At 40.1% G+C, this 17,865-nt stretch overlaps 1 protein-coding gene across 1 annotated transcript in view; it reads right to left on the minus strand.

Annotated features, from left to right (window-relative positions):
* The window catches only part of pcdh15b (protocadherin-related 15b), a 314,409-nt gene that overhangs the window by 81,244 nt on the left and 215,300 nt on the right, over positions 1–17,865 (minus strand). The window contains exon 23 of the mRNA XM_052112379.1: positions 10,881–10,990. Coding sequence (XP_051968339.1) covers positions 10,881–10,990 — 110 coding nt within the window. The remainder of the gene's footprint in view (positions 1–10,880; positions 10,991–17,865) is intronic.

Consider the following 17,865-nt stretch of genomic DNA (forward strand, 5'->3'; position numbering starts at 1 on the left):
TGAATTCCCGTGGTAAATAAAAAGATCTGCATCTAACAGTCACAAGCTCCACCAGCGATGAGCAGTAACTAGAGACTAGCATAGAGTTCTTGCACCATTCCGTGTTGATGTAAACACACAAGCCACCACCACGGGTCTTACCACACAGAGCTGCATTTCTGTCGGCATGAAACGAGGCGAGCCCATCTAGCTGAATGGCTGTGTCCGGAACTCTGTCGCTGAGCCACGTCTCCGTGAAAACAAAGACGCACCAGTCTCTAAACTCACGCTGCGTAGCCTGCTGGAGTCGGATATAGTTCAGTTTATTGTCCAGGGAGCAAACATTTGAGAGCAGGATAGACAGGAGAGCCGGCCGGCTAGGGTTTGTTTTTAGCCTAGAATGGACCCCCGCCCTCTTGCCGCGCTTCCGCTTTCTCGCACACCGTTTACGACGTCCTCTCCCCCGGCCACCAGCATCAGGCGACGCCGAGGACTGGAGGCCTGGTCTCCACAGCAAGCTGAGTACATGTAGCGCCTCCTGCAGGTCATCATGCAGCTTGGTTTTTGCATGAGTCTTATATATCAGTAGTGTCTGGCGATGGTAGACACGAACACCGGTTGCTCCGATGTCCATTTGCCGCAAAAGTCTGGCTTTTTTAACAAAATGTTTTATAAGACTTTTTTACTTAAAAAGTAATTTGAATATTGACCTTGTTTACATCTGGTATTAAGATGCATCTTGGGTGATCCAATCACATGTGGTGAGGTGAGACACATAGCTGTTTACACCTGGTCACTTAAATGTGTCTCTTGTAACCACTTGTGATCTGATTTGGAGGGTCTCTGTTTCACGACGACATCCATCAGTCACTATGTCAGTGTGTTTCTGCATGACATGAAATTGCAACAAATTCAGAAAGACAAAGAAAATGCAAAAAAAAAAAAAAAAAAAAATGGCACACTATTTCTCCCAGATGCATCTGAAAGATAATCTAACCACACACACACAACATTTGAGCAGAATTGTCTGTTATTTTAGTGGATTACCAGTATTATATAAGACAAACTGAAGATGATCCATAAAGTTCTCATGCTTGTGTGTGTATTCGCTTTTTAACCTTTCCTGAACTGACTTTCTTTTTTGAGCCGCTCAAAACCTCTTGTTTTAGCGCAGTGGTTGATTGACAGGTGAAGGGTGGTACTTTGCTGCTGCCAGGACGTATTCAGAATGGATTAGTGTTTACACCTCAAATGTGATGCTGTCACATGCGTTTTTGACCACATTCAAATGTGTTTCTTGTGATCTGATAACAAAACGTTTTAGACCACTTTTAGACCTGCATTTAGAGCTTACCACATGTGATCGGATAACCAAAAATGCATCTAAATACCTGGTGTAAACGAGGTCATTGTGATTATTTACTTTTCTACTAGATTACAACCAGCACTGGTTATAAAACAGATACTGAAGAAGCTGAATCTATATTCTGATGGGATATGCCATATTTCAAGCTACTGTAAAATGTGGATAAACATTAACATGCATTACCAAACATGAATGAGAAAAGTTACTAATTAACTTTATTAATGGTGAACAAAAATGCTTATTTCAGTTATTAGTATTAATAAATGCAACTATTAATAGAAACGTTAGTGTCTTATTATATCGGTATTACTCTCATTTTATAAAAAACTACAATAATGATGCTGAAAATTCAACTTTGATCACAAATTGCATTTTACAATATATTCAAATAGAAAACTGTTCTTTTAAATTGTAAAAATAGTTCAATATATCACTGTTTTTACTGTATTTTGGATCAAATAAATGCAGTCTTGGTGAGCAGAAGATACTTATTTTAAATGGTAGAGTAGGTCTAAAATTAAGTAAAGTCTTTATTTAAAGAAAATGTACAGTCAGATTACTTCTTTTAACTTAAAACTTGATTTTGATCATTAAGTTTCCTCACATTCATTCTCTTTCTGTCACATTCCTCATTGATAGGCCCAGGGGAGGGGTCTTTTGTCTCCTCAGGTGTGAAATACATCCATATTGATGATAGTTCACGCCTCCTCGCATGTGACCTTTCTAAGACTAAAAGTGTCTTACAAAAGTTCAATTACTATATTGTTTTGTATGAATGAGTGATCAGGATGGTTTTCACATAAATTTGTAGCAAAAACTCTCAGCTATAAGATCCAGTTCTCAAAAGGCTTGTGGACAAATGTTAAGAATGTGTTATATGGCCTAATGACTTCAATTTTTTGTTTTTTCAAAAACCATGCATAAACGTTATTTTCTCAAAAATGCAAACCTGTACATACATGTTGCTCACATATTATTGTAGCCAGGTTTGAGCTGAATACAGTGTTATCAGACTTTAGCCATTAATATGTTTTTAAGCAACTGGAAAAAGCAAATGTCAAGGCATGTCAAAACTTCTCCAGGGCCCAAAACACCCTCAGACCCCAGAGGGTTAAGTTAAATCTATTAACCGATCCAAATGTTCAAAATTAATTATATGAGTTATGATTAATAATTCATGTTTCCCTTATAAAGATATCTGTTTAAAGCTAATTCCCTACAGTAGATATTGTGAGCTGATACAACGAGACATTGTATTACGATTTTAATGGGAACATTTTATTCAGACAAATAATCTGGTTATTTGTCATTTATCTAAATTATAACGGTTGTCAAACGCGACTGATTCCATTATAAATTTCCTTACATAGTAATGTATAAATTGGAACGTTTAATTTAATTCCTAGCTCACACATATTGTTTCCCTTTCAAATAATGGTAAAGTACATGACAATTTAACCCGTGCAGTGAACATTTATCATACCAAATTCGCTACATATATTGGTGAGAGAATCTGGGCACTTTAACTGATTAATGGTCTGCACTTATATAGCATCTTTTTAAGCATTAACGATATTCAAAGCCCTTTACACTGTGACTCATTCACCCATTCACACACACATTCATACACCAATGGCGGCAGAGCTGCTATGTAAGGTGCTATGTAAGGTGCTAGCCTGCCATTGGGAGCAACTTGGGGTTCAGTGTCTTGCCCAAGGACACTTCGGTTTTGTGTGGGCATGTGGATTTGTGTGGGCCGGGATTCGAACCACCAACCCTGCGATTAGTGGCCGACCTGCTCAACCAACTGAGCCACAGCCGCCCCGATTACTGTTTGTTTGTGCACTGTGGAACACGCTGACATTCATATGCATCGATGAAACTGTCTTCATTAGTGTTGACCCAGATTACCAATCACTGGTGTTGGTTACTATAGTGACGAATGTTCAAGAGATGTCCCAAAGGGATGTCGGCAATTTACCGCGCATGTGCAACCTGCCGATGCCATATTGTAAACACAGTACAGCTCAACTAATAGCATAACATAACACCGCTAAACTAACCAGTTAGTAAACTTTCATTGAAACCCCTAAATATGCTACATATGAATAACTTTATCTTTCAATTTGCATCAAGTTGCATCATAATTAAATTAGACGAAATACCATTAATTCACTGGATTATCCAACATTGTCATTACCACACGACTATTTAATATATAAACTTTTTTTTATTTCATTCTTTCATTTCATTCACTCATTCTTGGACCGTGACTTAAAACTCATCCCTAACGTTTCCTCTCACCGTATCAATTGTGTATATTGTTTGTATTGGGATTTCAGACCCAGAATGCCCCCTCATTTTGAGTTTCATTAACATTTACAAAGGATTAGCTCTGATCTCAGGTGATGTCATTGTATTAAACATCTTAAAGTGTGTGATGATTACATTATCCTTCTTCTCTTTTCTAGTTTGCCTAATGAAAACAGCCCTTTGATAACCTATCTATGCTCCTGATGTATTCAAATGTCACAGCAAACTTCAGCTGAGCACACTCTGAACAGAGTACAGGAATTAATCAGACTTATGATGCACACCTCCTTCATCCTGCTCTCTCTCTCATTCTCCAAATACATGCAGACACAGGAAGTATACTTCTTAAAAAACCTCTCACAAAGCTTTAGATAACTCGGATGACAGTCACCTAAGAATTGCAGTCTAGGAGTCCGTGACCTTTCATAATGCCATACTTGAAGTCTACAGTACAAACTGTAATTTACTGCATTACAATAATATCAAACTCATAAAAAGACCAGTGTGACATTTACCGCAATCTTGCCTTTTCATGCTAGAAGGTCTCTGAGAAAGGGATAAACCACAGTCACTATACTCATCACACAACTAATTTATTGCAGTTATTTCAGTGGTTAACTGAATGATTTCTGTAATTTACATTATTTAAAAAATATTGACAGGTAATTAATTATGTTTTTCTTAATTTTAACGAAGTCTCTTGTGAAGCTGTTGGATTATATGGCGCATTACAGCGGTTCTCCTCCTCTTGCACCAGCGTTGTGCAAAGAACGCCCATAGGCACTTCAGCAACAAAACAGCATATTTTACTTCTAAAAGAGTGGCACCTACGAAAGCGTCTTTTTCATGATGCCTTTTCGTTTGTGTATTATTCCTAGTTGCGGTCGCTATCTCTCTGCTTCTGAGGGCCACGATCGCTGTCTCATATATTTGGGTGCGGTCATCCAGTCGCAGGCTGACGCAGAGCTGGTGGCCATGCTTGCCCGGACGGCTGCGAATGTCGGGCTGGAGTGGAATCCTCTGCTCCACCTCTAACCCTCGCGGCTTGATGATTAGTTCCTGGGGCCAGGAACCAAGCTGACAAGGTTCGATTCCTTGATGCCCCATCTCCTAGGTTGACCTATTTGGTGACACAGTTGGAGACTTGGCCCAGCAGTTTTCAATGGTGAGGAAGAAGACAGAGGCTATCCAACATACCCTGCCCTGGCGTGGCTCAAGACCTCACATCCTGTCAGCTCTTCACCATGGACGTCCCCTGTGGAGACTACACCGGCTCATCCACATCCCGCCCAAGTGGGCCGGCCGCCAGGAACCAGAGAAAGGCTTCAAAGTGCCCCTGAGACAGGCAGCCAGGAAGTCGGGAATCTGCATTTCGGGAGCTGGTAAGCAGACCACTCCTTCCCCCGGTGGAGGATTGGGTGGATAATCCTTGTTTTCCTTTTCTTTTGATTTCGCCACACACACAACTGGCTGCGTTACCCACATTCTCAAGAGAGGAGCAGTTTCCTCACATCTTGGGCCATACAGTCGGTGTCCACGGCCTTCGTTATCATGACCGCCAGACACAGTTTCCTTTTGGCAGGTATGGCGCCCCGGAGACATGCCTCCCGCCCCTGGGTGCCTAGATGGCTGATCAGGACCGTCTGACTCGGCTACGTGATTCAGTTTGCCAGGCGATAGAGCTCTGATGTCGAGTTCTGAACCTTGCTTTGCACAGACTCCCGTTCAAGAAAATTTTAGCAAGCATCCCTGGTCAATATTGGTTTCCGGCGGTAGACCTGAAGGACATGTACTTCCATGTCTCGGATTTACCTAGACACAAACCCTTCCTGCGGTTTGCTTTCAAGGGCCGGGCATACCAGTACAAGGTCCTCCCCTTCGGTCTGTCCTTGTCACCTCGCGCCTTAACGAAGGTTGCAGAGGCAACCCTTGCCCCATTAAGGGAAATGGGCATCCACATCCTCAACTATCTTGACGACCGGCTGATTCTAGCTCACTCGCGGGACCTGTTGTGTGCTCAGGCACCTCAGCTAGCTGGGGCTTTGGGTCAACTGGGAAAAGAGCAAACTCTCCCCAGTTCAGAGCATCTCTTTTCTCGGTATGGAGTTAGACTTGATCTCAATGACAGCGGGCCTCATGAGCGCAAATGCGCAGTCGGTACTGAAATGTCTGAGAATGTTCAGGCAGAAGACATCGGTCCCACTGAAATTATTTCAGAGGCTCCTGGAGGCCATCACCAACTACAGGACAACATCAGTTGCCTGTGACAAAGATGCCTCCCTTCCAGATGCGCTGAACGACTTCTACGCTCGGTTTGAAGTGCAGAACGACGTGATGGCAAGGAAGACCACCCCTCCTCCCAACGACCAGGTGCTCTGTCTTACCACGGCAGATGTGAGGAAAACTCTACATAGAGTCAACCCACGGAAGGCTGCTGGACCAGACAACATTCCTGGCAGAGTGCTCAGAGGATGTGCGGACCAGCTAGCAGATGTTCTTACCGACATCTTCAACATCTCTCTGAGCAGCGCCATCGTTCCAACGTGCTTCAAGGCCACCACCATCATCCCCATGCAAAAGAAGTCTTCAGTGTCCTGCCCCAACGACTACCCATCATCATGAAGTGCTTCGAGAGGCTCGTCGTGAGGCACATTAAGACCCAGCTGCCCCCCTCACTAGACCCACTGCAGTTTGCGTATCGTTCAAACCGTTCAATGGACGATGCCATCGCCACAACCCTCCATCTGGCCCTCACCCACCTAGACAATAAGGACTCATACGTTCGAATGCTGTTCATAGATTTCAGCTCAGCATTCAACACAATCATTCCCCAGCACCTGATTGGAAAGCTGAACCTGCTGGGCCTGACACCTCCCTCTGCAACTGGATCCTGGACTTCCTGACTGGGAGACCTCAGTCAGTCCGGATCGGGAACAGCATCTCAACCACCACCACACTGAGCACTGGGGCCCCCCAGGGCTGTGTGCTCAGTCCACTGCTGTTCACTCTGCTGACTCACGACTGTGCAGCAATGCACAGCTCGAACCACATCGTCAAGTTCGCCGATGACACGACCGTGGTGGGTCTCATCAGCAAGAACGACGAGTCAGCATATAGAGAGGAGGTGCAGCGGCTGACGAACTGGTGTAGAGCCAACAACCTGTCCCTGAATGTCGACAAAACAAAAGAGATGGTTGTTGACTTTAGGAGAGCATAAGGTGAACACACTCAGCTGAACATCGACGGCTCATCTGTGGAGATCGTCAAGAGCACCAAATTCCTTGGTGTTCACCTGGCAGAGAACCTCACCTGGTCCCTCAACACCAGCTCTATCACCAAGAAAGCCCAGCAGCGTCTCTACTTTCTTCGAAGGCTGAGGAAAGCATATCTCCCAACCCCCATCCTCACTACATTCTATAGGGGGACTATTGAGAGCATCCTGAGCAGCTGCATCACTGCCTGGTTTGGGACTTGCACCGTTTCGGACCGCAAAGCCCTGCAGAGGATAGTGAGGACAGCTGAGAAGATCATTGGGGTCTCTCTTCCCTTCATCAAAGACATTTACAAAAAACACTGTATCAGCAAAGCAACCAGCATTGTGGGCGACCCCACACACCCTTCACACAAACTCTTTACCCTCCTGCCGTCTGGCAAGAGGTACCGAAGCATTCGGGCCCTCACGGCCAGACTGTGTAACAGCTTCTTCCCCCAAGCCATCAGACTCCTCAATACGCAGAGACTGGTTTGACACACACACACACGTGTCCTGAGTTGCACTTTAATTACTGTCACTTTATAACTGTCTGCTACCCCAATAACTGCTATGTGCATAGAACACTATCTCATAGTATGTTATGTTTACATTTTTAGAAACTGTCATCTTTTTGCACTACTGAGTACTGGTCGGCGCTGCACTGTGTCTATTGTCCTGTTCATTGTCAGAAATTTGTTGTACTGTCCCATACTTTTTGCACATGTTTGCACGTGCACTTTATATAGGTATATATAGGTATTTTATATAGGTATTTTATTTCGTTGTGTTGTCTCATGTGGTCCTGTGTTGGTCCGTTGTTGTTTTTATGTAGCACCATGGTCCTGGAGGAACGTTGTCTCATTTTGCTGTGTACTGTACTAACTGTATATGGTTGAAACGACAAAAAAAACCACTTGACTTGACTTGACTTGGAGCATATGGCATCCTCAGCGGCCACACCGCTCAGGTTGATACATATGAGACCATTTCAGCACTGGCTTCAGACTCGAGTCGCGAGATGGGCATGATGCCACGGCACACACTGTGTGCTCATCATTCGTGGCTGGGGCACTCTTTGCACATCTACATGGATCGCACGCAGCGCTTTAGAAGCTCTGAGCAGCTCTTTGTCTGCTTTTGGTGGACAGCAGAAAGGAAATGCTGTAACCAAACAGAGGATCGCCCACTGGGTAATTGATGCCATCGCTATGGCAAATCATACCCATAACGTGCCACCCCCCACGGGGCTGCACTCCCACTCTATCAGAGTTGTAGTGGCCTCCTGGGCTCTGACCAATGGCACCTCTTTAGCAGACATTTGTAGAGAAGTGGGCTGGGCAACACCTAACACTTTTGCGAGGTTATACAACCTCTGAGTTGAGCTGGTTTCATACCATGTGTTGTCAGGTACAAACAGGTAAGTTCCGGATAGCTGGTCGGGTGTACCGCTTGCATATCCTTTCCCCTCCCTTGAGGTGAAGATGTGCGCTCTTTCTCCCAGTCGTGTTAAAAATGGCATGGACCCTGGATGTCCTTCCTCCTTAGCCTTGTGGCTGGCGAGTTTTCGGAGAAACTCGCTGCCGGCCCAGTAAATGTGCTAATTAGGCCCTGTACTGGAGTAGATGCACCACATGCGCTGGTTACCCCATTGGTAACCCTGTGTGATGTATTTTCTGCAAGTGGTTTCCCCGTTGGTAAACTGCATCTGTAGAAACTCCTCCCCCCTCGGGTAGGACCTACCACGGAACCCTTCCACATGACATGCTTCAGACTGGACTCGGTAAGGCCATGTGATGTATTTCCACTCTAACGCCCCCTCTGTTTCTGTGGGGTGTGGTCTCCACGGCGACCTCCTCTTTGGAGGGACACCCCATGATATTTGGCCCCCAGCTGAACAATTTTGTTCCTTTTGAGGAGAAAAAAAGTGAAGAGGCCGCGGCTGGGTCAGTCTGTCCTTATTTTAGAGCAGTTGACTTGTCCTTGAGGTGCAGGGGACCATTTGACACCTACAAGAGCATTGGGGGAGGTTATGTGATGGCCTGGTATGTTGGCTACGAGGCACACAGAGGTCTGCCCATCTCGCACCGCCAGTCCACGTAGCACCGTTCAGTTCGTCGTGATGTTTTCTATAGGGTACTCTAGTACTCTACTACATTGACACATGTCGAGTGAGTGACAGAAGGGGAATGTCTCGGTTGCAAAACTTAACCTCCATTCCCTGATGGAGGGAACTAGACATTGTGTCCTCCATTGAACTAGACATGGTGTCCTTCCTGACACAACACTGAACTACCTGCTGAAATGGCCAGGACCTTGTCTCGGCTCCTCAGTACAATAACTGAATGAGTGGTTGCACACCAGCTCCTTTTATACCTGTATTTCCAGGGAAGTGGCATGCAAATTCCAATCTGCAATTTTCATTGGCCTTTTCTCAAAGACCAGAAGTGTCTGTGGCTCCCAAGGGCGACCCCTAGTGTCATTACATTGACACAATTTTTGATTGTGACATTTTCAACATTGACATTTTCCTACTTTATCAACCAGGGATTAAAAACTGTTCAAGGAACAAAAACAAAAACTAACACATTTTTGGACAGAAAGTAAACAAATATATACCTTTCACTAGTTCTGGAGTGAAAACATTATTTTTAAATGCTGGTAGCCAGTTAATAACTGGTTAATTTTGCATGAAACCAAAGGGTTTATCACAGTAACTTTTCAGAATTACAACACTTCCTGTTGCCCGAAAAAAATAAGCTTCTCTCTTTTTAGTAGAATTAAAGCATGTGCTTAATTAAACAGTAAACAGCTAGTTTAAAAACCAATGTAAAAAAAACAACAAAAAAACCAACAAAAGTTGATGTTTATAAGCCAAACATAAAACATCAGAATAAAACAATTTATATTATAATTATATTATTTTCTAATTGTCTTGAGAATGTTTGAAAATGTTACACTCTTATGCAGCAATTTAGACTATTTGAATTTGTGATATATACTGTATATGTGCTGGGTCACTAAAGACCCGAGGTATGTAATAATGATTGGCAAAACACTAATGCATTTAAGGTTTAAAGTGAAAATATACAAAAAGTGAGACTTAAGTGAGGATTTGAGGGGAGAAACAAGAGATTCTAAGGAATATTGTTCATTAAATCAGGTGACCAGATTGCAAGACTGCAGTGTCTGTATTCTTTTTCACATTGCAAGTGCAGAATAAAATGAAAAGCCAAGGCTTTAGCCACAGAAGTTCTTGTGATTTCACTGTCATATACAAAATAGCAAGCACTACAATATTTTACTGATTGATAAAAAACAGACCATAAAAGAAAAGTTGGTTTGAATCGTGTCAGTCCAGAATTGTAGGTTGTGGAGGATGCAGCAGACCACCTTATCTGGCTTACTATAAAGGGACGGTAGAGCATCACTCCACACTGCGATCCAGTAACCTGAATTAACTAAAGTGCACTCTACTAAGCTATGCATCTGAATGTAGGCCCAGGTATAATGCTTCTATTTACCATTTGATGAATGACAGCTATGTTCTTACTTGAAAATTGTCAAAATTGTATAAGAAAAGCCTTCTCACCGTAGGCAATTACAGTGCAACATTAGTTGAAGTGGACAACTTTTGTGGAAAAAAGTGTAATCTACAGTATATTCAGCCTAATTAACAGAGTGACACTTAACTGCATGGTTAAATATAGTTTCATTTTCTGTTAATGCATGATTTTCTGTAAAACAGCTTTGAAACGATGTGTGTTGTGAAAGGCGCTATACAAATAAAAATTATTTGACTTAACTTAAACTGGACTGCAACTACTCTGTGAATCAACCCCTCAGAGTAACTCATTATCAAGCCTCTGTTTAATACTCTAATCTGTGCATGTCAGTGGAATTGGCCTGAATTTCTTCAGAAGAGCTCTGATTTGTAGAATGGAGCATATACAGTATAAATGCTCTACTCACCACCGTCATTTCCTTCAATGATGGAGTAGACGATTGTCTGGTTTATGGCGGCTGCCAAGATGACTCCCGCGACTGTTCCCATGGGGGCATTCTCAGTGACCGGAGAGAACCTACACACACATGATATAATGCATTAATGACGGGACACTTGAACATAACAATGCATCTAATGAGTTTCTGAAAAACATATATACATTATGTACTAGGGGTGTGCAGGGAAGCCATCATCTGTTCATATGACAAAATTAGCTATTTCGGTATTCAGATTGAACCGGTGGGGATTAAACCGAAAGTGTCTCAAAACTAAATGAAATACCCATTTTAAAATATTACTCCAACATTTATAGTTTCTATTAATAAAAAATACCTTGTATATGCCTTTCAATAATAATAGCCTAATAATAATAACAACAACAACAATAATAATAATAATAATTATGTTATGATTATTATTTTTATGCAACTATTATTTAAAAAAATATATATTTTATTATTTTTTTCTTACCAGATGAAGCTGAATTCATAGGCTACATTAACTGTGGAATATGTTGTTAACTGTGGTTTCTCCTGGTATTTCTGATATTAATATCTGCATGAAACACAATTTCCGTTTGTCTGTGTATAACAAAATTATTCTGAAGAAAGTTGTCAGATAAAATGTGAAATCTTAAGCACACATTTTGCAGTGAATAATAAATACAAATTCAAACATTAAAATAAATTAAAATAAAATCAATAGCCTACAAACGTAAATATTATTTAATTAAATAAAAATAAATAAATAAATAATAATAATAATAATATAGCACCTTACCAGAGGTAGCACAGTTTAAAGAAGAGAAAAAAAGATGGAGCATGTTTCAGTTTCTTCGTTTTACATAAGAAGGAATATTTCCTAATATATTAATGCTCTATGGAGCATTTCAACCTTTATGGAGCATTTTAAAATAAAGTCTTAACCAGACAATATCCTTAATCGCTAATGTCTCCATTTTAAGAGACAGATAGATGGGGTCCGATGTGAAATCTCACCTCAGGTCAGGAATTTAACTTCGCACTTATATGCTTATATACTTATATACTTGTATGCTATAAATGAATACATGGGAATCGTGTGGGAATTGTGTGATACATTAACAAAGACATTTCAAGAAGTGGAAAATGTATATGATATTGTATCTTAATGTTATATGTGATAAATCCCAAATCCCTATTACGTACAGTATATATGTAAATATGTTCGTTACATCACATCTCAAACCATGAGTGTTGAGTTTTTAACACAGAGTGTAAAGGTAAAAATAAACAATACAAAAAAACAAAGACGTGAATAGCATTTTTTAGAAATATGTTGAAAATGATGTTATTTTTACATTGAGCGGGTCGCCCCCTCATGGGCACTGCCATGATGACAGCACATGACAACCTGTGTCATGCGATTAACTAAGTTACAACACTAATAATGACAATAATAATAACATGTTTACTTCACATAGCGCTTTCAGATAACATATAAACAAAACAAGCAAGCCAAACAATAGAACAACAAGCACATGCTTACAATGGAGCCCGAGTCAACTGTATCCTCCAGAGTGTCTAGAGTAATGTATGATATTGATAAAAAGTATTGTGATCCACCAGACAGTCACAACAAAATTAGAGCAAGTGAAAAGATAAAATGTCAAAACAAGAGGTCCCTGCTGGTATCACGAACCAAACTGCTACTACCTGCAGCTCTCACAGATAAGCGGTGCAATATCGAACGCCAAGCGCGAACGCATGGCGGTGTTTAGATGGGACAGAGAGCTTACGAGACGTGGCTGCACAGTCACAAGCTGGGTTTTCATCTAAATGTTTTGTATTTTTTTAAGCACATTTCTAAAAATTTTACAAATTGCTATGCATTTCCATCCACTACATCATGATGGAGCAGCTGAATGACCTCCCTGCTTCAGGGACATTTTTATTTGCTAGATAAGAGCGAGTATCTCTTTTTATTGAATGCATCCACAAGACACCGTAGAATAAGTGTAGCCTAATATTTGATATAATGGGACTGAAATAGCAGCGATGCCCACATGCCACCAGTCTCTGCATACCTAGGACTGCCCTCTCTCAAAAATGTTCTGATGAGAGGACCCAATTATCCACTGATAATAATACATTCTTTTAATTAGATTTCTGTTTTGACATGGATCACTGAAGTGGTCTGCACATGTTAACTAATATTAAGAAGTACCTTTCTTTGTGGTCATATTGTTCATACCTCTGTAAGACAAATATTAACCACTGAAAGTACACCAACAATGTCAAGTTTTATTGTTTTGTTTTTTTCCTCAAAGCTCATTGTCTGCTAAAAGCAACGGTGCAGCCTTTCAAAACTTATAGCCAGTAAACATTGCCAGTAAACATATAGCCCAACAACACAGACACAACTGTCAAGGACAGTTTGAATATAAAAGCTTATAATCCTGTTGCAGAATCATCTGTTCCTTTCAGTAACAAATCATGATTTTCATTTTCGTACATTGGGACGCTCGCACTCATTTGGTGGCGAGACAACCTTCATCCTTGATTTGAAGTACTTAGAGTTTGTTGTACTTAGGCTAAGAGGCTGATTTGTGTCCCCTGGGTTACTGCATGGATACACAGGCTTTTGCAATTCAGGGTTATTCAGAAAGATTATAGAGTAGCTTTATGTAATCCCTCCATCCACACCGCTTTTGGGAAAGCTACTTTTCCTGTATGGAAGTAATTAAGCTACATTATGCTATGCAAGTAAAAAATGGTAAATGTTCTGCACTTATATAGCGCTTTTTTTAACCTTAGAGGTTACCAAAGCGCTTTACGCTGCGTCCCAAACACCCATTCACACTCACACTCATACACCAATGGTGGCAGAGCTGCCATGCAAGGTGCTAGCCTGCCATTGGGAGAAACTTGGGGTTCAGTGTGTTGCCCAAGGACACTTCGGCATGTGGAGTCGTGTGGGCCGGGAATCAAACCACCAACCCTGCGATTAGTAGCCGACCCGCTCTTCCACCTAAGCCACAGCCTCCATCCAAACTAAGGTAATTAAGTTACACTATATGCTACTAAAAAATAGATTAAAGCTATTTAAGTGGGAAAATTATATATTTTCAAAGCTGTATTTTAGTAATGATAAGATTTGGAGTCAAATGATTGTTTCACAAGGAGAGGTTTTGGACTGTATTTTGAATGACTGTGTCAGCGGGCTAGCAAAAAGTAAATACACAGAATTATTTACTGTCCTCAAGTTGTAACTTTTACAGAAGCAAACCATTGAAAATGCTAGACAAGATTCAATTAAAGCCATGTAAAAACACTCATCAATGTCCTGTCAATATGAAATTTCGCTAACTTCCTCTAACAAGATCTCCAAATTTAATTTGTTGTCTATTATATAGTACCTAAATACTTATAGCTTTCCACAATTTCAATAGTGTTCACCAATAGAAGTACTTAAGTTGGGTGCAGAATTACACATATCTTTAGTTTTTCCAAACTCTTAGGGCAATTATGTAACTATAATGGACTGTTCCCAAAGTTTCTGAACATAATACGTGTTGATCAACCAGTTAAATAAAGATAAAAATTGGATCCAATTGCTCTGCATATTGATTGAGCACCCTACCACCAATTCCATCTGGACCCATCCTCACTTTAGTTTTGCACTGTTTAAACAGTTTTATATCACACTCCTCTCCTTAATACAAGTTGCTATTTGACTAACATCCTGATGGTTGCGCCACACAAGTACACACTCAAATGTTCGAAACTAATTAGGTCCACTGAGCCGGCAACCTCATATAATCATCACGTCCATTTCAATGTCATAATTTCATCCAACCTCTTTTTATTTACCCAGGACACTACGGCATTTAATCAGGAAATAACTTTCTTTAATCCAAAAGTTAAGGATGGGTCATGGGCAGCTTCTAACTTGGTTCCCATTTGTTTAATGTTTTCTTTTCCGTTTGTCAGATTCAAGTATTTTGTGGAAGCAATTCCAAACCTTTGGCCTCTTCCCATCTAGACATAACAGATGATTGTAATGAACAGATCACACGTGTTTCATGTAGATATGCAGTGATTCGCTTTGATGACGTTAAACAGTTGAAGTCTAATCCCGAGTAACGTCTTCTTTGATCTTTATAAAATAAGAAAAAACAACAGGCCTTAAATGGAAATACATCACAGATATCAGGACACTTCATTTAGCTATTTAATAAAACATAAGACACTTGCTAATCAGGATATCTACACCAATCCACTTAAATGCAAATTCATTTAGGAGTAAAAAAGGTCATTTATGAATCAAAGCCAACATTTTGTTATTAAATCCCTGTGTCGAATTCCCAAACAGAGGAGCTCTGGCAACATGAAAGGATCCGATCTTAAATGTGTGACGCTTTGGCATACCATATACACTGATCCAAATACAAAATATTGCTATTTGTATAAATGGCATGACCACAGATTTATCTGAAATGCCTCTAGATCTGCAGACTTATTTTTTGGCATATGATATGAGGACTACATTGTCAGCCTTTATTTATATAAATGTACAAGGTACACCAGAACATTCTAATACAGTACTGTGCCAAAGTGCATTATATGTTTCACTAAAGCAAATTATTTGATATATTCTGCTATTAACAGAATCAGTATCAGTATTAGTACACAATATACATTTTAGTTAAACATTACCTTTAAAAATAGAATTGAATAGAAGAACAAGAAGCCCTACAACAGATGGTATGACCCCCAGAGAGCCTGGATCTCAACATCAGTGAGTCAGTCTGGGATTACATGAAGAGACAGAAACAATTAAGACTTGTTAGACAGAAGAACCATAGCAAGTTCTCCTAGAAGCTTGGAACATTCTATCAGACAACAACTAAGAAAAACCATATCAAGGTGTACCTAGGAGACTTAGTGGTGGTTTGATGGCAAAGGTGGTCACACCAAATATTGATTTAGCTTTTTTATGTTTATTGAACTTTGTGTAATGTTAATTGATAAATGACAACTATTTATGTCATTATATTTGAAGACATACATTTTACACAAGTGCCTAAAGCTTTTGCACAGTACTGTATGTAAGGAATCCTTTATATAAATCTTAGATTAGAGGCCACCAATATGCTAGAATACTGTACCAAGAGTTGACACAATAATATTTAATAAGCTTAATGTTCAGTCTTTCTCTTCTGGGAACTGGACCAGAAATATTGAGATGTTATCTTGTTTTGCAGGGGCGAATACATTTGTTTGTCCAGTAAAATGTTCTTTAGGATGAGAATGAGGTCACTAAAACCTCCTGCAACCAACTAGTAATAGCATGTAACACATCTGTTTTTTTTTTCTGCTTGGGATGTGATTTGTACAATCTAAAGGGTAACACTTTACAATAAGGTTCAATTTATTAACATGATCTAACAGTGAACAATAATTTAACAGCATTTATTAATCTTGGTGGATGTCAGCATAAGCTAATGCAATATGAACTAACATGAACTACCAATGACCAATTGTATTTATTTCAACTAACATTAACAAATATTAATAAATGCTCTAAACTATAATACTCATTGTTTGTTCATGATACCTAATACATACTAATGTTAACAGATGGAATCTTATTGTAAAGTGTTACCAACTAAAGTCTATAGAACGCAATAGTGACCGCCTATAGTTTTCTCCAGCTTTGGTAAGTAAGTAAAATGTATTTATATAGCACTTTTCACAGATAAACATCACAAAGTGCTTCACAGTAAAATGTAATACAAAAACAAATTAAATACATTCCCCAAAATACAAACAACAAACACTACAAACAACCATAAAAAAAACCCTCGACTAACCAAAAGCCTGCTTGAAGAGCAAAGTCTTCAGTTGTTTTTTAAAAGAATCAACTGAGTTTGCGCAACGTAAAACAAGAGGCAAAGCATTCCACAGCCTGGGAGCGACTGCCTGGAATGACTGGTCCCCTCTAGTTTTAAAATGAGTACGGGGAACAACTAATAACATCTGATCTAAAGACCTGAGACTCCAGGTAGGAGTGTGCGGCTGTATCAGGTCAGTGATGTAGGTAGGGACTTGGCCATGCAAGGCTCTAAAAGTAAGAACTAGAATTTTAAAATGAATTCTATACTGGACTGGTAACCAGTGAAGTGAAGCTAAAACAGGTGTGATGTGTTCTCTTCTCTTAACGCGGGTTAAAAGCCTTGCAGCAGAGTTCTGAACAACCTGGAGGCTGATGAAGCTCCTTCTTACTCAAACACGTAAAAGACTGTTACAATAGTCTAAACGGGAGGAGATGAATGCATGAATAATCATCTCTAACTCACCTTTAGTCACAGATGATCTTAATTTTGAAATGTTCCTCAATTGAAAAAAGCAGTTTCTAACTAATTGTTTCGAATGAAGCTCCAATGACATAGCTGACTCAAAGACAACACCTAAGCTCCTGAGGCTCGGATGGACAGACGGGCCTAAGTCGCCAATATGTTGCATAAAACATATTTATAAAATATGTTAAATAGCATAAAAGCATCTGCCAAATGCATAAATGTAAATGTAAATGTACTTGCCCTTATATTAACAGTGCAATGACAAACTAGCAGAGAAAAGGCCATGATGGTTCTCATTACTATGGTTATGTCAATGCAGCTATTTATAATAATAATATAATGATGATGATAATAATAAATAATTATAGTGTTCATGAAAAACAGTATAGATTCTGCCTATTACTATAAAATCGTGAAACAGTTTTGTAAGGGTGATGATGGGTAATAAAAATAAATAAATACAAAATAAACCTTATTTTTCTGCATAGCGCAGTGTTCCTCACTGCTGGTTAGAAGGTTGGGGCTGTCTACTATCTGAGGGGTTTGACTCCCTCCATAGTGATTTAAACTATACATTCTCACTAGAATTCAATTGGGCATTGATTCTC

The sequence above is a fragment of the Xyrauchen texanus genome, chromosome 40 (genome assembly GCF_025860055.1).
Source record: "Xyrauchen texanus isolate HMW12.3.18 chromosome 40, RBS_HiC_50CHRs, whole genome shotgun sequence".
NCBI lineage: Eukaryota > Metazoa > Chordata > Actinopteri > Cypriniformes > Catostomidae > Xyrauchen > Xyrauchen texanus.